The sequence below is a fragment of the Emydura macquarii genome, unplaced genomic scaffold, assembly GCF_026122565.2.
Source record: "Emydura macquarii macquarii isolate MOO-44397 ecotype Brisbane River unplaced genomic scaffold, CSIRO-AGI_Emac_v2 contig_1363, whole genome shotgun sequence".
In the NCBI taxonomy this organism is placed as follows: domain Eukaryota; kingdom Metazoa; phylum Chordata; order Testudines; family Chelidae; genus Emydura; species Emydura macquarii.
The window spans coordinates 22,889,686-22,917,003 of NW_027131500.1; the positions used below are offsets into that span (position 1 = coordinate 22,889,686).

General features: G+C 40.4%; 1 protein-coding gene across 8 annotated transcripts in view; it reads left to right on the top strand.

Annotated features, from left to right (window-relative positions):
• The first annotated feature begins 8,045 nt into the window (after positions 1 to 8,045).
• The window catches only part of NR3C2 (nuclear receptor subfamily 3 group C member 2), a 285,508-nt gene continuing 266,235 nt past the window's right edge, over positions 8,046 to 27,318 (top strand). For 5 of the 8 annotated variants that reach the window (XM_067551920.1, XM_067551921.1, XM_067551926.1 and 2 more), the window contains exon 1: positions 8,046 to 8,177. In XM_067551920.1, coding sequence (XP_067408021.1) covers positions 8,084 to 8,177 — 94 coding nt within the window. In that variant the 5' untranslated portion in view covers positions 8,046 to 8,083. Of the gene's footprint in view, positions 8,178 to 21,048; positions 21,158 to 21,834; positions 22,493 to 24,380; positions 24,766 to 27,318 lie in introns of those variants that run through there. The other 3 variants (XM_067551925.1, XM_067551924.1, XM_067551923.1) reach the window with 3 other exon arrangements.

Below are 27,318 nucleotides of genomic sequence, written 5' to 3' on the forward strand. Positions count from 1 at the left end.
CAGAAGAAAGAAATTTTGCAGAGCAAATAGGTTTGGTTAAGATAAGCACCCAAAAGTTGGAATAAGCATCTGAATTAAATCAGCAGATAGTTTGAGATTTGTTTATTACTATATATAGCACAGTTACATGGGGCCTGGTCTTGCATCCTTTACTTTCTCTCACACACACCAGTACCAACGGTTATACCTGTGAATGCAAAGCAGATTTCATTCTAACCCACCATTTGATTCTGATATCATCTTATAATGACTGAAGTCAATGGAGTTACCCTGTGATAAAACAGGTGTGAACTAAGTGAGATCAGAATCAGATCATCTGCTTACAGACTTACATGTTTCCAAAATATTCTCTGATAGGGCTGAAATGCTCCACGATTGATCTCTGGTCAAAAGCAACTTTTTTGTTTTGTTTGTTTATTTGTTTTTAAATATGAGCACAATCACTTTAGCCATTTTTGAGTGCAGAGAGGGTTTTTGGTGGGGGGGATGGGGAGGCAGGAACATCAAGCCAGGAAGCAACTCTATAATGCTAGAATTTTGTGCTTAAAAGTTTGCAAGTGCATAGTCCACGACAATAGTATATTCAGGTAAATTATTTTATTGTTGGAACAAAATGAAAAAAATGTACTGGACCTAAAAATTGTTTTCTTGGGTATCTCTCTTATAGAGATATGCCACTTCTTCTCACAAACAGAAATTTTTGCATTTCTTTTTTTTAATTTTATGTTTCATACAGCATTGGAGATGTATCACTGTAGAACTGGTTTATAGAGTGAGAAATAGGTATTTTATTTAAAATAGACTCTGACTACCTACATGTAGGTGCTGGGCTCGCCTGACCTTTCACAGCCTATACAAGGGCCTATCTCAGTTAAAATCCTTACACTCGAGAGTAAGAAAGAGGCTCAGAGCTACTTGTGAGGAGTAGAGCCAAGAAACACAAGACCATCTAATTTGCAAGTGATTAGTTCATAAAAATATAATATTAAATCTAGGCCTTTTTTAAAAAAAATGTGTATTACTATTTTTAAAAAGGAAGCAGTTATAAACGCTCATTCAATTGCTTGCTACACAGCTGCGGACAAACTACTCTGTAGTAACTCTAAACAGAAAGATGCAAAGTCTGCTTTAGTTTTCTCCAGAGTTTTATTTACAGTTCAGCAGCTTCAGTTTGAATACAGGACAGCTTCTCTCTGATGTCACCGGCCATTGAAAATCACTCCTGCTCCCTAGGACCAGCCAAGCCTCATATTTCCATGCATACATTCTCCTGAAATCACAGCTCCACTGACTAACAGTTTGATCCAACAGAAAACAAATGGGTAATTTCCATGGAGCAATAATATCCCACTTGAAATTCTTTGGTGAATCTCTGGGGAATCATACAATAACATTGTTACAAAATCTTTAAGCCCTTCAAAAGCAAGCAGTTCTACTGAGATCCACATATTGTTCCAAGGAGTTGCTCAAGATCTAATAAAGAGTTAGCTTGATAAGATGGTCACATATTTAACATTTTTCAAACATACACAGAAGGGGCTATTCAGTAAGGGTCCAGCACTGGCTCTACGACAAGATGACCTCTTCCGTAGAAAGGTCAGCCTACAATGGAAAACTTATGGAGAAGGTAAAAACCTGTTCCACAATGGAAAGATAAAGAACTGCTTGCAGGAGATAATTCATTCCACACAAATGATCTCCCCACTTCTTGGATGCAGTCAACTCAACACTACTAGAGTTATGGAATCCGTGAGAGCTATTACAGTAACATCTATTTCTTAGACACAGGACAGGATCCATGGATTTTGGTATAGGTATGTTTTGATGATTTATAATTGTATAATTTATAACACTCGTTAAAGTGTAGCAAGCCCATGTGCTATTATTATCATTACTGTTCTGTTATTACCAGATAGAAAGGATGGTCCAGTGATTAGGGAAATAGCCTAGGAATTGGGAGAGTTAAGTTCTTTGCTGTCCCATAGACTTACTCTGTGTGACCAGATCACTTAGTCTCTCTGGCCCACATGTTCAAAGATATTTAGGTGCCTAACTTGCATTGAAATCAATAGGAGTTAGGTGCAACTGTTGATGATCTGGGCATCTGTGTATAAAATGGCAATAAGAGCAGCACTCAACCTCAGAGATCTTGTGAGGATACATATTTTAAAGACTGTGAGGCACTCAGATGCTATAGTAATGGGATTCATATAAGTACCTTAGATAGATATTGTTTATTTAGTGCCAAAAGGATCAGACAAGGGATTTATCCCAAAGAGCTTAGAATCTGTGTTAAAAATATACCTGCAATTTTCTGATGAGAAGCTTCCTACTGAAGTTATTTTTGTTTAAGGGCTGTGTACACACAGACGTTGGAAAGCATAATGATCATGATCTCTCGCCAAATTAGGTTTGTTCTGTGGGCTGCTTTCTCTCTGATCACTGTTTATTTTGGAAAAAGAATGAGTCTTTTGCCTGGTGGGCCTGTTTCTTACCCTCTTTAGCTAATATCTAAAACAGAGATATGGTCTTTTAAAATTCTTTCTTTTGTTCATTCATCAGGGAACAAACCCATCCCTATGTTGGGGTATTGCTAAGCAACTCAGGGAGTTCTTCAGTGGCTTTACCAAGAGCTCAGTCATTTAGGATGTTCATCATTCAACTGATCTCTAGTTGCTCCTATGAAAATATACCCCGTATATCAAAATACACCCCTTTCCTACTTGTGATCTTTAAAAATACTCTTCCTCTAGGAAGAAATGATTTCCCTTCTCTTCCAAACTTCTTCAAGTTCAGCAGCTCAGTGTGAAGAGCTCCTGAGATATGAGCCTCCTGAGCTTAGGGATGTGAATAAGATTTCCATGCTTCCCCCTTCAGGAAGTTTTTAGTTGTTCCTACCTCAGTACCTTTATGGTTTCTACATTACTGAGTTTATTTGCTTGATTCTCCATTATTGGTACTTATAGTGTAATATATATTACACTCTAAATAGATAAGACAGACACAGGGTGAGAAAGTATTATTATTCCTATTTACATATAGGTAACTGAGGCATGGAGAAATTAAGTGATTCTTTCAAAGTCACAGAAAAAAGTCTGGGGCAGAACCAGAAATTCAATATTGCTCTCTGGAGTCCCTGTTTAATACCCTAACCACAGACCATCCTTCTTCCTCCTCCTCCTCCTCCTCATTGACGCCGATTCTGTCTGACACTGGTGCGCTGCTTAAATGTGCTTTCTGCAGCATACCCAGCAGTTTGGGGGCAGCAGAGGCCACGTGTCTGGTCACTGAAACATTGTGGAACAGATTCATTCCTGACATAAGTGAGATCAGCTGGGCTATACAAAGGCTGAACTGCCTCCGTATCCATAGTGCTGTATTTTTATTTTGCAGTTCTGCTGAACAGGATGAGAAGGTTTTTGGTAAACTGTGCAGCCAGTAAACATGATAGAGCTCAGCTCCCTATGCACTGTCATACATGAGATCTTAGAATCAATGGTTTGGGTAGAGTCAGGGTCGATGCATATGCCAGGACACAGGTCCATCAATCATTGCCCCTGCAGAGAAGTGATGCAAAGGCCACAGAGCTAGAATATTTTAGTCGTAACTGTGGAGTGGCTCTGTTGCTACTTCACACTTCAATACCTACACCCTGACTGCATTTCTCTTCTGCACTCAGAAGAGAAATTAAGGTAAAGATGTTAAATCGTGTGTGGAGCTTTATGCTCTGTCCTGTGGGAGTTTTCACCCGTTATACTTTTTAAAAGAGAAAAAATAACAACTTTGTCCTTAAAGTACTTGCCAATACTCTTTAAATGAAGATGTATTTGTTTTCAGTTTCCCAGTTGTCTTATATTGTGTTTATATTCAATTTCCTAACTTCTCTGTCATGCAAACACAGGTTTTTGGACATGGACATGCCAAGCTCTGAAAAAGAAGGGGGAGGATGCTGAGACTTTACATGCTTCTTAGAAGTATTGCCTTTGAAAGACAGCACACGACACACAATCATCGCTCCACTTGGCATTAGTGAACATTTCAGTGTCATTGCCAGAAGCATCACTTTCAGCAGTGAATGATACTTTCATCATCTTTCAAAATGGTGACAGACATCAATTCACATGTGGACAAACCAGCTGAGTTTTCTTAGGTCTGCTGAACATACTGTCTTCAAAATACCTGAAATTTGCTGTACGACAGTGACCTATGTCTAGTTTCCTGTGTGTAATTGAAAAGAATAACTCTGTACCATATTTATTAATAACTTTTTATTCTGTTTTAAAAAAGCCAAATCTACTTTCAATACCTTTGCATAGCCCATTTATCTTCTTACACAAAAAAGCCAATAGGCTAGTAGAGGGATGAATACAAAACTATCATCCATAATTTCTATGAAACTCCAAAGACCAATGGTGAAATCCTGCCTTTATTGGTTGAAGTATGATGGAGGAAATGGTACTGAGCCTTGTGTTGGTTACAAGAACTTCACTGCTGGTTCAGAGCAAGAAGCTTCCCCACTTGGGGGAAGTGCTGCAGGTTGTCAGTGTTATCAGCTGAGGCCTGCCATCCCTTCTAGCCAATAGACCACGACACTTTGGGGTCATGATTCACCAGCCAGCATGTTATCAGTATCTACTCTCCAGCATTCTCTTAAGAATCTTGCACTGCTGCTGCATGGGGTAAGAGGTTTACTATGCCCTATTCCCCCCACTAGTGAACCTGAGGAGAACAGAATAGAATAAAGGTCACAGCTTTATAAACAAATTTCAGTAAACACTTTCAAGAAATGGTCTAATCATGTTCGGTTCCTTTGGTGTTTGCTGTAATAACATTAATCATGATGCACTCAGTTGGTGCTAATGTGGATGTTATGAGTAGCTGTGTTGGACTGCCTCTGTAATTCAGCCTTAATTAGCTGAATCATTATTTTAGAGTGTTGCTGAATTATCTTACAATTACCACCTAACTTGGTGCTTGTAAATGAGACAACAGAAGGAAATGGCAATTCTTTTAAATGTATTTAAAGTTAAGAAGGTATAATAAACACTCCATTTTGTCCTCTTTAGAGGATTCTTTATTATAATGTTCTATGAGTTGTAAAGCTAGTACCATTTCTTCCATCTATACCTCGTGGATTTATTAATTGTAATAATTTCAAATGAAAATGAATATTATTCAGGTTTATTACTCTGTAATTTATCTTCATGAGCACAAAGGTAACTATGTTACTTCTTCATCAGCTTAACTCTAAGGACAATTAAAATTCCTCTGCCCGAAATTCCTCTGTGATAGAATCATCTACTAATTCCCATAATCTGTCTGTTGTGTTAGTAACCCCTCATCTCTAATTCACATCAAAATCAGACCTAGTCATTACACACTAAAAAAGCCTCATTCCTGCTTGGATCGGTACAGATTTGCAGAATTTTATTGTCACTGGTCATGTTCCTATATACACATATTTTGGGAGAAAATTCATCGAAGTATAGCATGTATTGCAAATGATAATGTACCATATGTTCCTGCCCTACATATGCTGAAGTAATGGCAACCAAAAGAACTGCCAAAGCAAATGTAAGAAGTTTTAGAGCATCTGATTGGCACAACCCAGTACTCAGATGCATACATTTAAAAACAGATTCTGACTAGAACTCAGCAAAAAATTTTGGAAGCATAGTTTATTCACCAGAAAATGCATGAAAATTCACCAAACAGTGTTGGCCAAAAAAAAAAAACCCCACTTTTTTTTCAGGACTTAGACTCCATTCACAAAATGGTGTGGGAACGAGGAAATGGTGATGATTCTGGTACTGTCTCCCTTGCAAGCTTTAGCCCAGTGATTTGGGTGCTCATCTGGGATGCTGTGCCTGGATAAATCCTCTTGTCTGTGGAGAAAGAATCTGAATTTGGGTTTCCTATTTTACAGAAGAGTGATGAGATATGAGATATTCTGGAGGTGAACCTCTCTCCTGTTGAAGCTGTTCTCTATATAAAATACTTGAGTAGTCATTGGTCCAGAAAGATGAACATGAAAATGATTCTGTAACCTGGTTAGGACACACCTTTGGGAGACAGGAGACTCAAGTTTACCCTGTTTCTTCCAGCTGTTTTGTGAATCTAACCCTTCATTTCTTTTGGTTTTCTTTTTAAAAGTGCCCAGAAATGAAACATTTTGTTTGACCCAAAATCATCTTTTTGTTGGATTTTCTGATTTGCCAAAATATTTTGGAATTTTTAGGTTTGGTTCAATCAATTTGTTTTTCAATTTTTCAGAACTTCCAATGAACCAAAAATTCAGCTATTCACCCTGCACTAGTTTGGACATTTTGCCCAACCTGCATGTGTTCAAGAGAAACAACTGAGTGCATAGAAAAATAGCATTTATAAAATCACCTTCTGGGTGTGTGTACATATATTTGTAAAAGCACAAATACAAAGCCGTATTTTAATAAACCTCCTTTATTTCTCAGAGTTTCCACGAACACTCTACTCAGGCAACTCAGATCAACAGACCTGGGTTCTATTACCACTTGGGGAATGAATGTTGTGCAACAAGTTATACTAGGAATCAGACATTTCTTTCATGCTTTAGTTTTTCAAGGTATTTTCAGAGATTTGCAGTAGGCATTTATAGTCTGAATGCTGTTGGCTTTTATCTCATGCTTCTATGTAGGAGTCACTGGCATATCTGAAGCCTCTCCTTTAATAGTGTTTTGTAATGAGGGCTCAGGGCATTAAGTACTTGAGCAGCTAAGTCATCCTAAAAATGAAACAAAAATCAACATGTATATATGAAAAATTAAGACAGATACTTGAAAAATCTTTGTCATGGAAACATTTTCAGCTTGCCTGTCCTTGATATTACATCCTGTGCAGTACTGAAATAATGAAATAGTTTTTTATAGATGATTGATTCTGGGATGTTGCTCATGCACCCAAAGTCTGAAATATTAAATCACACTTTCCCTTAATTTTTACATAAATATGTGATTTTCATATCCTGGTATGTTTGTTATTTTGAGACTGTTTATTAGGGTTTACTTTGTAGTTCCTAGAAAAAGAGAGAATATTACAATTGTAATTGCTCTTCTCACAAGAATCGTGATAGTATTCACTCCTCATAGTACATGGCTTCAATCATGTAGAGAAAACACAATACAGTTAAACAGTTTCATGATAAACATAGCCTACAAAAGATAAACATACTACACATTACTATGATTTCACAGGTGACAGGTGATTTTTCTTGTGTTTACTAAAATAAGCTTTCACATCTGTGATGGGGCGTATACCCCACACTGGCAGAGAAAAAGTTAAATGAAGCCAAAAACCATTAGTGCACCTGGTTGTACCCCGTGTGTATGGCAGGCCCAATTTAGAATTAGGCCATCTGAGGAGAAGTTAGATGTCTGAATAAGGATGAGTCCCATCTGAGAGGAGCAGGGGTGACTAATAAGGAAGAAATTCAGTGAAGCAGAAAAGAGGCTGGAAGTTTAGGGTAATAGTAAGTATCGGGATCAGCTCCTGAGAAGAGAAATAGTAAAGAGGTAGGTGAGATCCTAGGACATGACAGAGGTATAGTGAATGTCTGTGGTGAGTCTTGACAAAATGACAGGAGGAAGCCTCAGGTTGGTGTGTGTGTGAGAGTGAGAGAGAGAGAGAGAGAGAGAGCGAGTGAGTCTTTGGGGGAGGCAGACAAGAGAGAACTTTCTAGTGAAAAAGCCCTGGGAGGTATTGCTTGGTACAAGTGCCAGAAAGAACTATGTCGAGGTGGGGAAGGTGTGAAAAATCTGTGGAAGAGTGAGCCCAAGAAAGAGCTGAGATAAAGGGCCTAGAGGCAGAGCAAGGTAGGTAGTCCTCCTGTAAGGAATCTGAGGGAGTAGACCTTAGTTGCTTACTACTGGGGGCCAGAGTTGAGGGAGGGCCTGGTTTCACCTAGTGGACATTGAGAAAGGTGATATGAAAATCCCTTGGTGTAAAAATCATTGAAGATCTGGCATCAGATCATTGGACTACTGTTCTGTGGGAGTTTTTCCTACCCAAGAAGGTCTGAGACTGAATATGACCTGGCTGGAGAACTGAAATGAAAAGAAACAGACTGCTGGAGTGCCTCTCAGAGGGTGCTGGAAGAGGTGCCTACTGTGCCATGTCCACCCAACAAGGGGGTATGCTAGCTGGTGAGTCACTCTTCTACACTATCTCCTTACTCAAATATCTTTTCTTGTATGGGTTTTCATGAGACAATCTAGTGCTGCCCACACGTTATAGTCTAAGTAATCCTCCATGCTTGGAGAAGTAGTCTCTAGTTTCCTCTTACATTCTAACTCTTTCCTGCTTATCGTGCTAAAGTAGTGAGGACTCGCCATCTAATAAAAAGCATAACCATCACTTATCCCTGAAATTAACAGCTTAAAAAAAAAAACCTGGCCCAGGTCCTTTTATTAGGAAATATGACCTTACTACAAATACAATATGAAACATATAAAAGGTTATGGGAAGGGATCTTCTGCATACACTCTGCAGTGCTAGCAGTGGGCCCAAGTGGCAAAATTCAGATCTGAGTTCAGGTTATTTTCAAACTCCACCCATAACTTGCAGTGTATTCAGATTTGTAGTATTGCAAATGATGATAGATGCATTAGTCAGAGAACTTGGCCCTGAGACTGGATTTTGAAAACACCCCAAAACTTAGAGGTTTGGATATGGGTCAGGTCCATCTTTAACCAAAAAATTCCATACTAGCTACCTAACTTGACCTTGATAACATTGAAAAAATGCCTGAGTATGTCATTTTATTTAGCGCTAGATTTAATACTTTCCTAAATAACTCTGAAGTGAATCCATTAAAACCAATGGTTGTGCCTAGCCAGAAACCAATTATTGTTTTTCATGAATAACTGCTCATCTGTCACTTGGAGCTGTTGCTTAAATGTAACCTGACTTAGAAGTACTTCTAAAGGAAAGGTGAATTTCTGCCTTTAAAAAGTGGTTCTTTACTCTGATCCAAAGAGTACAGCTGGGCATGGACACAAGACTGACTTCAGTACCTGACTCACCAGTATGTTGGAATATCTCTCAAGCTGAATTACAGATCATGTGCTGACAATGAACCAAAGGGAGTGGAAGGACCTACAGCTGTCTCTTATAGAGAAGGATGGGCACTTGGCTTAGCTTTACATGTTGTGGTTAGTTCACAGTCCCAATGCTAGTACAAAAATGCAGCTGCAAAAGCAGATCTTGTGATCTGACTTAATTACAGCTACCTTATTTTTCATGCCTTTCTTTAAGGTACCTGCCTTAGAAAATGCCCCCATTGATTGCCTGTTCTTTTAGATATGTGATACTGCTTGCTTGGAGCTGGAGTAATCATCAGAAAATCCATAACTTCTGCCATTCCTGTTGATGAGATCTTGATGGTGGCCATAGTCAATCCTATATGATATACTATTTCAGAGCATATGGTCAGCCTTACCCTTTAGTCCACCAAAAACAAAGCTCACCAAGATTCTCCATATCTATGTGGCAATCTGTAAATCATGGTTTGTTTGGTTTTTAACTCTGAATGTTTCTAGCAGCTCTCAAACTAGTAAACGCTTTCACTCCAACTGTTGAACTGTCCTTAGTAATTATCTTGATAAACTAACAGTTTAGCTGCAACAGTTTCTAGACTCAAAGCTGTCAATAGAAGATTCCCACAAAAATTCTCTGGTCAATCCAGCAAAGGGTATAGTTTGAAACTTCAAAACTCTGCATGTTCAAAAAGGGGGAAACAAACTTGGTAGTCCAGATTCAACACTACTATTTTTCTCTCTAGAGGTCCAGTCTATGATCTATGATAGATACTAGATCTAGTGGCAAATCTGAAAAATGCAGTTTCATTCACTTCTTCAGCATCCTTTCCTTCTCCAATTTAATCTTTTATTTTCCATTACTCTGAGGACTTCGATCAAACTGCAATCAAAGCATTTGCACAAAAATCAGTTTTCCCAAGTGTCTACTGCAAGAATTGTTTTAATTTGATTCTTTCCTCCCACTGGAGGAGGATTTAGTCATATTGGGTACCATTTAGTAATGTTACCCCCCAAAAAAGTCAAGACATCTCCATCCCTAATATTGTACAACCTGACTAAAAGACTACTAAATATTTAAGTAATCTGTGTAGTCCAAAGAGTAAGTATAGTCTTATTTTTATGAGGGTCTCAGCTGTCAATCTATTTTAATTTCCAACAGCTATAATCCCCCCTACACTATTTGAGGCTCCCATGCTGTCCCACTCATAATCTGCTTTCCTGGATTCACTGAAACCATCTTTCTGCTTTCTTAATCTAACATGGATCCCCCCTAAAATAAAAGTGTCATCCCACATATTCCAAGCAACCTCTACCTTCCTTTACTCACCTGAAGCAGAGAGTCTCTGACTTTTAAATTTCTTACTTGTCTTCAACACAATCTGCAAATGACCTCTAACTTCAAAAGAATGAATGTTCAGTTTTCCTCTTGAAGGTACTTAATTCTTTCCCAATATCCAGCACAGTGGCTTGTGAATGCAACTGTATATCAAGAAAAACAAATGTGTAGTGTCTTTTTTTTAAGGTGAAATGTTGATTGCTCAAAATGTTCATAAAATATTAATTATTGTATTCACCAAAAGATATAGCATGATGAGCAACAGAATAAAACCCAAACTCAGTAAAAATTATCTTTTCCTGCTGAGTGACTGCAGCTGTAATTTATATTACTTTAACACTATTGAATTTTTAAACCCTTGCTCAGAGTCTTTGAATAATCAAGCCTGTATCATAATTATGCTGGATCACAAGTTTCAGCTTCAAGATAGACAACTACAAGGAGATGTGGGGAGTTGTACTTGATTTTTTTTTTAATTCAAGGAACACTGAACTTCCATTTAAAATATGCCTTCACCCAGTTTCTAATCAGTTAGCCCTATCCACGTTAGTGGTTGCTTGAAATAAAATGCCCCCAATTTAAATGCAATCTGTCCAATTTGCCTGCTTATTTATGAAATGATAAATTGCTAAAATGCAATTAATCATCATAGGAAAGGGACAACACATTTGGACTACAATTATATGTTTTATGCACACTATATCTGGAATGGCAACCAAGGATAATGCTACACAACTGCAATTTCAGTGGATTGTGTAGTTATAGCTAAACTACCCGACCTATGGAACAGATCAAGCTGTGCTCTTCTCCCACTTAGATGAGACTCCTCCATTAAGGGATATCCCCAAAGGAGCCACCAATTCAAGATTCCCTGGCCTAATGGGGGGCTCTGTTACCTAGGAACAAGGTGGCCAAGGGCTCTAGAGCCAGCACAGAGAGTGTCTGTGAGGATGGCTCTGGCCTGTTACAGCTGCACCAAGATCAACAGTGTGTTAGGGCAGAACTGCTGTTTTGTTCTGGGAGTGAGAGAATTGTTAACAGCTATTTTTCTCTAACTTTCCTAGAAGGGTTTTATTTCCTAATTGTCCCAACTTCTCCACTTCACTTTTCTTGCCAAAGACAGACTTTAAAAAGGAGTTGAGTCTCTTCTAAAGGTTGGTATAATTGATTTCAAACTCCGCCTCACCTATTTATGACGCTATTATCTACTGCTTGTAAAACTGTTTTTTTTTATCTTACTGGGTTAGCCGAACATGTTTTTCTTCTGATGCCAGGGATCTATTCCCTGCTAACCATGATGGACTCTCCATGCTCTTCTTTGGTTGCCACTGTGCTCTTCCATTTCCAGTAGAGGGTCCCCCTCCAGCTCACCACCTCAATATGAGTTGTCCCTCCATGAAGCCACAGCCACTTTTTGTTTCCTGAATTTTTTCCACAGGAAGTGTAGTTTAATTACTTTAGCTTTTAGAAAGCTAGCAGGTGTTCTTTCACACTGATGGATTCTAATAGTTCTTCCTGTTGCACCTCGTTAGCTAGAATTATTACGTTTTCAAAATCAGCTTTTTTGAAATGTAATTGAGTCTATTCCTTACAGTGTTAAAGTGGTTTGTAGCCATGGTACTGTACCATGCTTCTCTCGTATTCTGATCTTTATCAGTAAGAAGTAAATGCAGAATGACTATTCTGATTTTGGTTCATACTTGTTCTCTGCATATATCAGGAATCCTGGTAATTCCTTGTCCTACCAACCTTAACTATAATTATCTGCCACAAACATGGTATCTTGAAGCTTCAAGTATCTGGGAAGCTGGGCCAGGAATCTCTTCCCTCCATGTTCTAGTAATCTGTAGCAGATGCCCACTATAATTTACTCTTTGGCTTTCATTTTTTTGTGTTCTTACCCAAAGAAACTAACCACTACTCATTTCATTGTCAAACTCTCATTGGCAGTGTGCAGTAGATAATTTTTTTAAACAAATACTGACCTCTTTTTGTCTCAGACTGGGCTTTATATTGACATTCCAGTTAAGAAATCCTTATGCCTCTAAAGTAACAATTTCCTTTTTATATCTCTTTTAGTTTTCCTTGTTTCCCATATGCCTTCTATTTTATATAGAAACTCTTCTTGGTTATACAGTACTGTTCTTATTCTTCTGTTGAAGGTTACACTTTACTGGGGCCCAAAGGCCCTGGGGGGCCTGGCCCAGGCTGCAACCCCCATTACCATGAGGAAAACATTTTTCATGGCTCATGAGATTGTACGTATGGGATGAGGGACTGTGGTATGTGTGTGGGACGGGGGCCTGTGTTATAAATTTGTACTCCGCCCAAAAAATTATGCTTGGGCCCTGTCCAGACTACTGTACTGTACTGTACTGCTTTCAGGAGTCTGATATGTCTTGTGTACCAACCAAGTTTCATCTCACATAATTACTTTCTAACATAATCAGACTTAAAAAGACAAAAGTGTCACAACACACTATTACTAAAAAATTGCTTACTTTCTCATTTTTACCATGTAGTAGTAGGCATCCTTGAGTCTCGAGAGAACAGGATATGCACCCCAAAGGTTAAAAAAAATTTTGCTCAGTTCGTTTTATGGTAGCCGTGACCATGCGAGAGTGACAATCTCTGCCGCATTTGTCACATTTTAGGGTGGTGTTTTGACTCCTCGGACTCTGCCTTTTATGACATCTTTTCCCCTGTGCTAAACTAGATGACTACTTCTCATAGCTTTTTGGATACCTTTATTGAGCTCTTGTTTCCAAAGGTTGCAGTGCTGACTGTGATTTTCCGGTTATCCATATCCATGTCCACTTCTTTGAGGTCTCGCTTTCACACATCCTTGAAATGCAATTTTTGAGCATCCTTTAGATTTTTCAGATTACCATATAATTATAAAATAAATAAACTGGAATGTAAATATTGTACTTACATTTCAGTGTATAGTGTATATAGAGCAGTATAAACAAGACATTGTTTGTATGAAATTTTATTTGCTGACTTTGCTAGTGCTTTTTATGTAGCTTGTTGTAAAACTAGGCAAATATCTAGATGAGTTGATGTACCCCTTGGCAGAACTCCGTGTATCCCCAGGAGTATGCGTACCTCTGGTTGAGAGCCTCTGCTCTAGACAAATGATTTAGAAGTGTTGGACTCAGCATGTTCATATTCCATTCCCTTCCTGAGAACCTGCTTCAATAGCCTCTTCAGTAGAAGTGTCAGATCTAATGGTTTGGCATTACCCGCTTCTCATGGAAGAGATAGAGGTGGATAACCATGTTACTTTGGAAAATAGCCTTCAGCATGTTGCCTTATGTTGCTCCTGCTGATAAATGATATGGCAATATTTCTATATTTGGTGCATAGTTGCTAACTTCCAATTACGGCTGAGCAGAAAATGCTGAATAAATCAAATATTCCATGTAAATGTATCTGAATTGTTAAATGGACTTCAACTGGCCATGTTAATTTCCCCTTTTGTGTTTGCTTTCCATAAGATTCAGGTCACTCCAGGGGTTATTGTCAAAATTGGTCATGAAAGGAGATATCGAAGTTGAATATGCAAATATGGTATGTGCAGAAGCCAGACTTCGTGTGCATGTACACATTTATTCCAAAAAATATGCTTGTATGCTCATTCTATCAGGGAACAGAAGACACGAGAGCCATAGTGCCTGTGAACAAAATGCCTGTGAAGATCTGGCCGGATGTGACTATCTGACTAAGCACAGCTAAGTAATGCAGCTTGACCCTGGAATAGTTGTGACTAATCCATAGAGTAAAAAAAATGAAAATATACTTGAATAATAAACTGAGTGAAGCATGAGCTTCCCCATACAACAATCAAATCCACTTAAGTACAAGATCATGCTCATGTCAAAGTGTCTGTAACAGACTGTTTACTGCTAGCAACTGGGCTACCCAGCTCATCTGTATACACCTTGAGCCACTAAAAGCATAGCTACTTGTAGGACCTAGTGCCCATAATCCCATTTCTATCATTCTCCTCCCATCATGTTCAAAAATTTTAATACTGATGAGCAGACACAGGCATGAGGATGAGCAGCTGGCAATAACTGGTCTGGGTGATAAGTGTAGGGGTTGCATGCACTGTATATCTAAGGTCTTCAGGGCCTGCTGTGTGACATGGTAGCTCACCTTAGTGGAGATTTTATTGGGAATGACACTATAGTTTTAGGATGCAGAACCATTCTATTCTACTCTAGCCCTCTTTTTCACCTTAACTTTCATGCAGATTTCTTTTCATGATGAAACCAGCTGTGTACTTCTCACCATGCTTGAGGAATTAATAACCGCACTAGCATGGTTATGCAGTGTTGCGATTCTTAGAACACCACTGCATATATTATTAATCCTTACGCTAGTGACAAGACTCCAACTTTACTGCATCTGGCAATCTCTCCCCTTCCTGGCATGTCCCTGATTTCTTCCCTTCTAGTCACACACAAATTTGACTACTCCTCTATCACTTATCAAACCATCCTAGATTTCCTTTGAGGCAGATGCTATCTGCTGCTGATAATGATACATGTCTTGTGGGTTCACAACAGATACTAGAGGTGGCTTCCTTCATGTCCTTGTCCAGTCTATGTCTCTGCATGGACTCCAACTGTGCTGTGATTGCATCCAGTCACTTTATTTAGCCCATGTTTTTCTAAAATGTCTGGATCACAGACCCCCTGGCTCCAGGAAGTGACTGGTCATAAGGGTGACCAGATGTCCTGATTTTTATAGGGACAGTCCTGATGTTTGGGACTTTTTCTTATATAGGCACCTATTACCCTCCACGTCCTGTCCTGATTTTTCACCCTTGCTATCAGGTCACCCTCCTGGTCATGGTTCCTAATTCTGGGTCTCAAGCACACTCCCAGGTGCAGACCCCATATCTCTCACATCTTGGGCAGTGAGACCACCACAGTTTTGGTGCCTAGACCCTGGCCTCTGCCTTCCTAAGCTACCCACTTATTTAGACATATTCTTCCCCCGCAAGAGTCCACCTGGCTATGGGAGCCCTGGCTTTTTAGATACCCCCTTTGGGGACAATGTATCAGTAAAGCAAGGAATAACAAACAGCAAAAATTCTTACATGGTTAATTCTCTTGTCTATACTCTTGAAAAAGCACAAACTCCTGAATGCAATTCCCCTTAGTCCAATATCACATCCCTGGGTTTGGGCACATCCTTAAGGGATGCAATGTTCCTCCTACCTCCCCTCTCTCCAGACTAGTTGTCTGTTTCTGGAAATGAAATGGATCCCTTATGTTAGCGTATTTCTGAAAACTTTCTTGTCCCCGTGCTTCCAATGGGCATTTCCCAAGCTCCCACCCCACCCACAGGCTTCTATGCAGAAAGTCCTGCACATTCAATAACTGCTGGTAGCAAGCCCATTGTTTAACTAATATAGAATCATGTGATGTTGATGACCTTTGATTGCTCTGGCACGACTTCCAAGACACAGTTTCTCCAGTAGGTATCTAATACCAAATGAATGCTCAAAACCACACTCAAGATTACATTCAACATGTAGGTTGAAATGTAACAAGTCATTCACAGATCCAAAATGGAGTTCATAAATTGGCATATTCTCCCCAATCTGTCAGTTTCTATTTTGTAGCAAAACACCCACTTTGTGTGGGAAGGTGCAAGAGGGCAAAATAGAGAAAGCATTGGAACACATTACCTCTAGTGAGTGTCCAAATTCAACACAATTTTCTGAATTCGTAACGTTGGCTTGGACCCTTATGCTGGTTAATATATATATAATATGTGTGTGTGTGTGTCAAGATAATATATATTGTCTTCACAGTGGTTTCATATCTGATATAGACTGAATAACTAATGAACAACTGCTAAGTATATCATTCGAACTTGATACGCTTTTCATTTCAGCCAGGGTTGTGATGGTAGGTGGCAGAACAGTGAGACAAAAATGCTTCTTTTTTCATTGAACCTGTGTGAAGTAGCACCCATCTCTTTCATAATCCCTCAGCTAGGGAAGAGAGATTTAAATGGCCAAACCTCCTAATCTATGCAGGATGAATCTGAAGGTAGAAACATGTGGCCCAGCCCCCAAGTTATTTTGTGGAAGTTGGCACATTGCATAAGCTCCTCTTGCTTGGCACAACCTACACAGGAAATACATATTTAAAATGCTTGGAGACCAATCCAGAATCCCCTGAAGTCAATGGGACTCTCTCCTTTAATTTAACATAGGGCATGCTCACCTCCCATTAATCACTTTTCCTTAACTACAAAGTGTGTTCATTTCATCAAGCATCTCTGTAGAATACTGCACTCCAGTGAAGTCTTATATTAACTTTCTCTCTTCCAAAAACTAAATTCTTAATTCTTGGAAAAGATCTCCAAGCCTCAAAATTACTGTGATAATGTAGTTTCTTACAATTGCTTTGCTATTTATATAGCATCTTAGCATATATCATTTTGGAATGCTGAATGATAAATGATTGGATATGAATTCCTCACATTATAAGGAATGTAAGATTGTACACATAGTATGCCACTGTACAGAGAATTTTCCCTGGATTTCAGCAGCCTCAACTTTGACTTGTGACCTTGTCGTCATAATAATTTGGGTATTTATCTGTTTCTCAAATGAGTACTTCCTCTACGGCTGTGAACTGCAACTAAATTTACTAGCATAAAAAATATTAAATTTCCTCTAACTTGCATTTGATATATTATGTGCTGGAAGGTGTGTTTTGCTTTTATTTTTACTGTTAAACACTGCCTGGGTTTTTGGTGTAAGTGCAGTACTACTGCAGTTACTAAAACATTTTAATCAGATTCTAGTTAGTTACATTTGATACTGTAAATATGCCAGTAGATAAATATTAAGATTCAATTACCTGCAACTGCTTGTTTGGAAAGTAATACTGAACTAAGTCAGTGTTCCACTGTATTATTTTTTTTTAAAGTTCGGGTATTTATAACTTACACTTTCATGCAATTTAGTGCGTGTAGTAAACAAACTGGAAGCTGAAAATAAGGTATATGACTTGATATGGCAATATTAAATCCACAAAAAATACAAAGTTCTACATGTGTTATTACTTGTGCTACATCTACCATACAATTGCCAACAAGACTTTATATTTTAAGTATGTAGCTCCTTGCAGAAAGTTCTCATTTTGAACTAAACTATCAGTAAAAACCATTATTTGAAATATGCTGGAAACATGTATTTTCAAAATACATGTCCTGGTCCTCCACACAAGAAAGTGGTTGCTAATATCAATATGCATTAGCAATGGAATTGTGCTATACTTAGATGTGGTTGAACCACATCTATGGGTTTAGCCATTAAAGAGCATTTAAAATTTTTTTAAAAAACTAGGTTAAAAGGGAATATGTCCTGTTCAGCTAAAACATTCAAGTATATTTATAATTAGTATGAAATTGTTCAAAATAGACTAAATATTAATATCTAGTAGAAAATAAACATAACATACAGAAAGTGTTACATGTTTTTTTTATTGCTCAGAAAGACTTTAAAAATGTTGATCACACATCAAGAACTTAGATTTTAATAAAATTAACTGGAGGGTTAGAGAAGATTATATTTTACTCTCCCTGAAGGACTGTACCCATTTGAGAGGGAAAGGACACTCTATCAAGCCCAACCTCTTTTTTAAAAATTAGTAATACTCTCCTAAAAGGTAACTATCAGGCAATTACAAACCTCAAAACTCATGAGCCTAATGGCAATAGAAACTGGATCTACAGTGAATAAATACAGTTAAAGGAATAATATTTTTGAGTATGAGATTGTTTTCCTTTCAGCAAGACAGTGAAATGGGAAATGCCCAGCTGCCTTAGCTGGAACCAACTCAAAACTTCATCTGCTTTGATTCAGTTCTCAAAATAGGGCATAGGACCTCCAAAAAAAGATAGTACAGTAGGCTGAATCTAGACTGCACCATTATTCCTGTAGCCCCAACACAAACTCTCTCAATTTAGATAGCATAAGTGGAGGAGAAATGTGACACTTGCAGAGCTTTGGTGTTTTGTTTGGCAATACATTAGCCATAGCAAATTTACCTCTATCTTTAGGAACAAAGATGACAACTGCCACACAGTGGCTTACTCTTGTTTGTCTGCTGCTTTCAATGTCATATTTCTGACATTGAAATATTATTTCTGTGTTAACCTCTTATAAAATCTAATGAGGGGAAGAGAATTTCTCATCTAAGATGTCCACATTGGTGCTCTTGACCTATTTGGAAAATTATGACAAGATGCTCTGTGCATTTGTTTATTGCTGCATAGCTGTGGGAGCGAATCACAGAATTTTGAACATCTGTTACATATTTATATGCACATTTTAAAATTACACTTTTTAAAAATTTTACTAATTCCACTTCATTTATTATTTCATCATACTACTTATAGGCCACAAGTGTTTCCTTTGACTGGATAAAAATTCCAAGTTGCATTTTATTTCTGGATACTCTACTTTGGCTTTTTAAATTAAAAATATAATTCTATTTTCTTGTTCAATATGTTATCTTAATTGTTAGTGACAGCTGTTAAAATGCTGCTAAAATACATATAGTTCCTACCACTGGCAAGAGAAATGCTCCTGTGAGCCACAAACAGAAAACAAATGGAGTTTCTGTTGAATTTGTTAAAAACTTGTGAGCATCCTGCACCTATCCCACAGGAGTGCTTTATTCTTTCAACAGCCATCACTATATACAGTACAATGGAAACAGACACGCAACATTGATTCACAAGATAAATCTTCTAATAGGTATTTTTTCCATGATTTAAAAAAAAAAATACAGGGTGCAACAATCATGAAATCCTGATGCCAGCAACCCTCCCACACACAACTTCAGGGAACTTCTTTCCCATCTTTATTATGGGAAAACAAAATTTAATTGCCAACAAAAATAACTTTTATAGAATAATATATTTATGTGAAAGAAGGGAATCATTAATGTACAATGTGATTGTGTACTACACGATTGATACTATCACATTATTGTGGTTTGTGGGGTTACTTAAGTGATTAAATACATGTTTTACCTGCCTATGAAATGCAAATTCTAGCCCATACTTTGTAGCTTTGTTTAAACTAATAACTAATTTGTATTCCAAACCAGACTTATGACACAAGGGAAAAAGGATAGAATGTTCCTAATTTTTGTTAAAAGACAGTAGGTTCCTCCTATATTCAAATACATTATGGCTGAATATAGACCGTTAGTGTGAAAATAGCAAACTATGGTTTGTTTTCAATATATTAAAAAAAAAACTAATTATGAAATTGTGCTATTGAATTGTCATCCCAAAGTCTGCCTTACAAGTGTGGTATGCCTCTCTATTGATCATTTATCAATAGTTATTCATAAACTTTAGATGGTTTCTTGGACAGAGTAGACAATCACTGAATAAAAAAGAGGGGCCCAATGCCTACACAGGCTTATGCACATGCATATCTTTACTTTTAGGAGTAGTGTTGTGGGTCAACTGACATCAGGAAAATTACTCATGCATGTCTTTGCAGAATAACAGCCCTGAACTGCAAAACAAACGTACATGGGCACATGCTTAAGCACCTTGCTGAGTCAGGGCCTTAAAGGGCAGCCAACTCTTCAGCCTTTATTTTCATTAAGAAAAAAAAATTAGAACATATTTAATGTCTTGAACAAAATTAAACTTCTAATATTCCTTGTGAGTGAAATACTAAAATCTGTCATTCTCGTTAGTTTTACTGTTCACTGTCTAAATAAACAAAAAGATTGTTCTGTGGTCGAAAGATGTGAGCGGGTCACAAAGGTGAAAGGTAACACTTTACGGATATTAACTACTTGTCACAACCATTGTACAAAGTACAATGGGTATTAGTATCCCCATTTCACAGATGTGAAAAATGAGGCACAAAAGTTAAGACTGGTGTATATAAAGTTAAGCATCAAATCCAAATTTAGGCACCTACATAAGTGGCCTGATTTTGTAGGTATGTTGATCCTTCCAGAGCTCCAGTTGAAGTTCATGGTAGCTGCTGGTGCTCAGTATCTCAGGATTTAGATGCCCAACTTTAGGGAACCAAACTTGAAAACTTTTGGCCCATGTGACTTAGGAGAGGCTAACACCTCTCTCAACTAGCTAAAGTCCAAATGTGAAATGCAGGAAACTTAAGCTGTGAGGTTCATTTGTTTAGTGTAAATAACTCTCTGTACTCTCAGTTACATAATTCTCCAAGACTGATGTAAATAACTTGCAGCAGTAAAAGTGAAGGCTGCAAACTTGTGTGTCCTATAGGTAACTGAGTCTAAAAGGAGAGACCTTCCCTCTAGATGGGGGACATCTGAGTAAGATGAATGTCACAGAGTCTGTCAGAGCTGGGATTAGTCCTTTGTGCTCTCAGTCCTTTGCTTAGATCATGCAGGATCTCACACTATTGAGCTTCCTCTTGCAGCCAACCGTTGGATGTTCAGCATCAGTGGTTCAGGTGCAGGCAGTTGGTGCTGGTTTTAGCAGCCCTGGTGTTAATTTGGCTGGACCTGCCCTCTACACCTGTGAAAAGATGTGGGGTCTTCCCCCAAAAATCAAGGGCCGAGAGCTATGGGTTTTCAGGACCCTAAAGGCCAACTCTGTTGTAACTATGACCGAGGGAGATATGGGGGGGGGGAACTGTAACAAGCTTTCAACGCTGATGCCCGGTTTCAAGGCGATCTGTGCAAAGGACGGGGCTGGAAGGGTAGGGAAGCCTTCTTGGAGGACGCTGACGTTCCCCAGCGGAGGGAGGGCGAAGCTTGGTTGGCTCCCAGACCTGGAGCTAGCCGCCCGCACCTCCTGGGGGAAAGCCGGCCTGGCTGTGTGTCGAGTTGGCCCAGCGTCAGCCCGGGGCTAACTTTCAGACTTCGGCGGGACCGAATTCCGCTCACGCGCTGGAGCTGTCAGCAGGGCAGAGCGGGGGCGCCCCGGGCAGGTCCAGCCCGAGCCGGGATTGCCCTTCCAGCCGGGGCGGACACCGCACAGAGCCCGGCGGCGGGAGCCTGCCCTGCCCTCCATTCTCGGGCAGCGGCAGCAGCAGCAGCGCTTCCCTCCCCGCGCATGGCTGCGGCGCGGCCCTGCCCGCTCGCCGGGCCCTGCTCCGCTCTCGCCTCCCCCCCGCCCCTCTAGGTGTCTGGGCGAACGCGCGGCCACCAGCCAGAGCGACTCCGAGTCCTTGCGGCGCTCGCTCCCCCTCCTGCCGCCGCCGCCGCCGCCGCTGCGGGGAAGGCGGGGGAGGGCTCCAGCCGGCGCTTCAGACTGCTGCTGTCAGAGCCGAGAGACACGCTCCGCCTGGGGAAAAGGGAGGGAGCTATACTCCTCCCCCCACCGCCACTCTGGCCTGCCTCCCTCTCTCCTTCCTTCCTCCCTCTCTTCCAGTAGCTCCACAAACCAGGAACCAGAGCCAGCTGCAGCAGCCTCCTGTGCGTGAGAAAAACACGGGGAAGCCAAAGAGGGAGTGCGGAGCAGCGCCAGGAGGAGAAGGAAGGTGAAGGAGGAGGGGGAAGCGCAGAGCGAGGGCTTGGCAAAATAAAAGGGAGGAAAAAGTTTACCCCCCTGTCACTCTCGCCTCCCTCTTCCTTGGTGGCGTCGCTGGGAGTTTTACCTGGAACGACAAGTTTTTTTTCAGGGTGGCTCTTTCTCTTTCCAGGCTGCTGGCTCCGTCTCCCCCCCCCCCCAGCAGCGGATGAGGGTGTGACACCCACCCCCACCCCCACCCCAACCCTGTGTGGTGAGTGGGAGCTGTCACCAGGAGCAGAGAGGCGCTGATCTGGGTGGACTTGCCTGTTACAGAGCTGCAGGCGGCCCCCAGTGGGGCTGGAGTCACGGAGGAACTGCTGCCGCCGGCGGGGCTTGTGTGTGTGAGCTTGTTACATACAGCCCCTTCTTCCAGGATATAACCAAAACCACCTCGAGCATTTTCAGTCGCCTCTTCATCATCATTTCCTCCTAATTCTTGCTATTTCTGCTTGTTGGATGGCTTGCTGGCAGTAGCTGGGGGTCTTGCTTCCTCCAGCCGCCCCACCATGTCCTAGAAAAGGTGAGTGCAGTCAAATCACTTTGCACGGAGTCCTAGGGGAAAGGGCGGGTAGAGAGCGTTTCTTTATGGGGAAAGCAATAGAGCAAAAAAGCAAGGGCCGGATATCTTAGTTTGGAGGGCAGTGTGTTGAGAGGGGGGAACGAGAGAGGTGACACTAATAACTGTCTACAGAGCTTTGCAATAGAAAAACTGTATGGCCAGGTCAATTTTGATCCTATTAAAAATCAGTTAAAACTTAGTGAAAGAAAAAATGTCCATTGTTTAAAAAAAAAAAAAAAACTCATTAGCCACGGTGTCCTCTCTGTGCAGCTTTGCTGGGTCTGGGAGGCTGGCTCATTTCTCGGCCCATGTCTACTGCTGGGTCTCGAAGTGCAGATCAATTTCTGGCAGAATATTAAAACATGGAAGGCAGGTGACTTTTTTTTAAGAAAAAAATAATCCTAAAGGTAAATACCTTATTGCGCCCATTTGATAAACAATATGTTCTATTCTTTCTAAACAATCTGTTCCATGGAATATTTACATATATTTATATCTATTCTTAAACCGATTTATTGCACGATTCTTCTGCAGGTTCCCCCTTTTCCCCCAGGATACCTCTAATTTTATGGGATTTACTCGGGGCGACAAGGAGTTTATTCTTGTCTGGGAATTAAATGGAGAGAAATGAGATCAAGAAGGGAGTGTGTGCTGGGGGGGGGGGGCGGGGGAGGTGTCTGTCTGTGTCAGGTTTTAGCTGGCGAGAAAGAGGAGATCACTACAGCGTTACTGCTGGTGTCAATCTGGAGAAGGCAGGGGGAACACACATTTTCATTGATTTCTTGTTAGGAGCCTCTGTCCCTATTGAAGATTTGAAGCCAAGGGTTAAAGGATGTTTGTATAGAATTACTGAGCCATGTATCATTTTAAAGTTTAAATAGTGTTCTTTTCTTTTAAAAAAATATTTATAAACTTTGGAAGCAAGCAAACAAGGAGCGTGAAATTAAATGCTCCGGGCTCCAGCCAGCGCCTCGAGTTTTAAAACTGTTTGATTGCCCCCGCTTATCATTAGCCTGACTTGAAAAGGAGATAAGAAAAATCTGTGCGCTGTATTTACAAAAACTAAAATAAACCCAGAGGCGAGCGAAGGGCGAGTCCTTGAACCTTAGTGAATTTCTCCGCTTTAAATCATTGCTGCATTGTTAACCTGCCGATTTCTGCATTGTTTAAACACAGACATTGAAAGGGAAAGGTGAGATTCTTGCTGCCCGGGGACGAGGCGAGGATCAGAGGCACAGACAGGAAAAGGCTACGTCCTTCCAAATTTGCCCCCTGGCCAGCGTAGCTGCTCCGCTCACCTTGGCGCAGGTGGAGTTAACTTTGTCTCCAGGAGACTGCGGTGGGCGGGTGCCCAGGCTCCCTTTTTATAGACCCTCGGTTCTTGTTCTACCTGTTAACAGGGCTGCAAAATAAAGAGAGGAGAACAGAGGACCCGCCCCGACCCACCCCCGCCCCGCTCCCGAGCCTGCCTTCGGTGCTAGCAGGGGCCGGGCGTGAAATGGACAGGACGCAGCCGCCGTGGAGGGCAGGCTCGCTCTCCATCCGAGCCCTGACACGGCTGGATCGGGAGGGAGCCTCCCTCGCTCTGGCTCCACTGAAAGGCACTTTGGAAAGTGTTTCCCTCTTGCCGCGTTTCAGGGAAACCTGACGAATCCCGCTCGGTAGTTTGTAACGAGGGTTGGTTTTGGTGTGTGTGTGTGTGTGGCTGTGTGTGTGTGAACGCCTCCTGTGGATACCAGCTGGCCGCTGTCCTGTCTCCACTCCGGCTGGGGGAGCGGACGCTAGAGGGATGTTTGGCAGGGCTGCGAGCGGCACGGCGAGAGGTGGCTCTGCGCTCGCTTAAGCGGCTCCTGTGGCTTTAAGGCGAGATACATTTTCCAGCCTGTGTCGCAGCAACTTTGTATCAGTCATGTCGCCCGCCCGCTGACTGACAACAGCGCTCGTCCAATGAGAAACCCGCCTGAGCCCAATAGCGCGTCTCCTCTCTTCCCCTCCGCCAGTGAGGCGAGCGCAGGGCGGGACATGAACTTGAACTTTATTGGAGCACGTGACATGTTTTTAAAAGGACTTGGCACCTTTCCCTCCCCCCCGTCCTCTGTCCTGCTCGGTGTCATTGGGCGACAAAGCGAACTCCAGGTGAAGCGGGAAGACAGCGGATCCACCTGCTGGCGGATACTTAGTTCTTCTTCTAATGTGAAACCCTCCGCGTTTTCTGGCCTGGATGTTGGATTTAGGTGGGTTACACTTTAATGGAAATGCGGACTGGAGCAACAGGTAGACAGACAGCGCAGGTGTCGGGGGAAGCTTTGTTGGCAGTTCTTGTAGCTCAGTGTCATTGTATCCACTTTGCAAAGGAGGGAGGGCTTTGCGCGTTGCTTTGCTTTTGCAAGGGGAGATGGCTCTTCAGGTGTTCGTGTGGAGCAGGAGATGCTGCATGTTTTTATTATTTATGGTTTTAGTTTAGGCTCTTTGTGTTCAGCATGCCTCTGGACATTTACAAGTGCCTCTCGTACCCATGTTTCCCACGCCAAGGGAGATTTTTCTCCAGCCTCTGAAAGTTTTTTTGTTTGTTTGTTGCATTTTAAAAAGCAAATCCACAGCCCAGATTTGTAATTGTTTGCTGTTAGGAATAAGTCAGTAAGTTTCAACAACTTCCAGTATAAGAGCAGTTGTCTTAAATCTAGGTGAAAGTCAAACTGAGTGATTGCATATTCAATAGAATACATGTATGAGCTGTTAATAAGTGGTTTCATATATACAGTAAGAAAAGCAGTTTGGTTAGCTACATTTTGTGGTTATTTGGTTTCAATTACAAACATCCTCAATGTTTTCTTTCTTTTCTCTGGCATCATTTGGTTTTGTAAGGTTAATCAAAGAGGACTATAGCCTTCCTTATATTCAATTATTGGTCTTTTATTCAGAGGTACTGTACAAATCCATTGGTGTTTTGTAGGCTTATCATTTCACACCCTGAATTAGAATTGTATGTCTCTCAAATATAGCTAACGGTGCCTATATTTTATAATCCAGTACAGAATATGTTTTTATGGGAAAATTAAACATAGAGACTTATTTTTAGTGTGGGGGGAACATGAGAGAAAGAGAACATTAAAACATAAAGCAAGATACTTACAATTTTCCATACTCCATTTAGTCATATCTGTGTAATAAGAGCTTTCTCTAGCTCTGGGATCCTATTCTGAGTTATGCCATCACAGAATGTTGTCTTGAAAATAACCAAGAAGTCATGAATTCATCATTCTATCACTGTAGGATATGTGAGAGGAGGTGATGGGTATTAAGGGAGGAAACTCTACATTAAGCAAAAATATCTTTGATAATTAACACACATGGCAAGGCAAATAAGAGTCAGATGAGAGACTAATCTGTATTAATATGACATAGTTCTGTTTTTCAGAGCAAAAGTTCATTTTTAATCCTGAATACAAATAGGCAAATTAAAATATTTTGAAAACACCAATTTAAATTACTTTTTAAATAAAAAATTAAATAACTTGGTAATAAAAAATAGAAAAATGATAGAGATTTTAAAACAATTAAGCAACAAAGACATTCCACCCCCCCACACATGCCCCCCCCCCCCCCCCCCCCCCCCCCCAATGCATGCACACACACAATTCTATGTAAGGCTCCATATCTTTAGCTCAATGGAGAAATAAATGTATTCACCATTTTTCCCCCCTCTTCAAGGGACATATACTATACTTGTTTTGCATGTGGAATACCCTTTAGTATTAATGGGAATTCTGCAAAAGAAGGAGAATGTGAACCATATTCTGCCCTTAGTTACACTGTGCAATACTGTTGTAGTAACTGGGATTGCCTGGGAGTGATTGACCAAAGAACATGGTCCCATGTCCTTACCTTTGCTTAGTCCAGTCCTTCTCAGACTGACAGCTGCAAATCTTAAATGCAGTCTGCCTTCATTTGTAAAAGGTTCTCCACTGACCTGGGACACTCAGGTCTGAGGTTGAAACCTGGATCTCCTGAGTAGTACTGCACCTAGGTCATCAAAGTGGAACACAGATGAATGATAGTCAAAGCAAATTCCAATAACAGCAAAAAATAAGAAATAGACAATTCTATTTCCAAGTTAGTCACAGATTTAGATATTAGAATTAAATCAGATCTAAATCCAGTTTTGTTTTCTTATGTCTGGAATCAGACGACCTTCCCAGTACAGGAATTCCAGGTACCATGTAATTTTCTTTTTATTTGACTGTTGCTGAGAAACAGGTGTTATCCCTGATTATCTGGAGACTCGACAGTAAAAAGACTGCATTTGTTGATCTGTTTGGAGGTGAAATGCTTAGGTCACAAATGTTAATGTTCAAGAACATTTGGGGGGGCGGGGCGGGGGGTTGGGGAACAAGTATGTTCATAATATAACTATCTTTATAAAATGGCAAATACATAAGTATAATTTCTAATACATAAATATAGTCCCTTCCTCCCCTCCCTCTACTGTCAGCAGTTGTTTTAGTCTGGAGTCTAACTCACTTTGTAGAGATTTGTAAAAATAAATGTCTGTACAGCACATAAGATTGAAAAATAATGTGCATACATGAAAGTCAATGTGTTCTTAAGTTTTTTTTTTTTTTTTTTTTTAAGCAAATAGTTATCTCATCAGCAACCCTAAATAAACTTCTTAGCATTAGTATCCTCTGCAACGCTTATTGGTGGCAATAATCAGCACCACCAAGGAACCTATTTGTCACTGAATTCCTGTTTTTATTTATAATTTTAGGTCTAGCTTGCATCAGGCA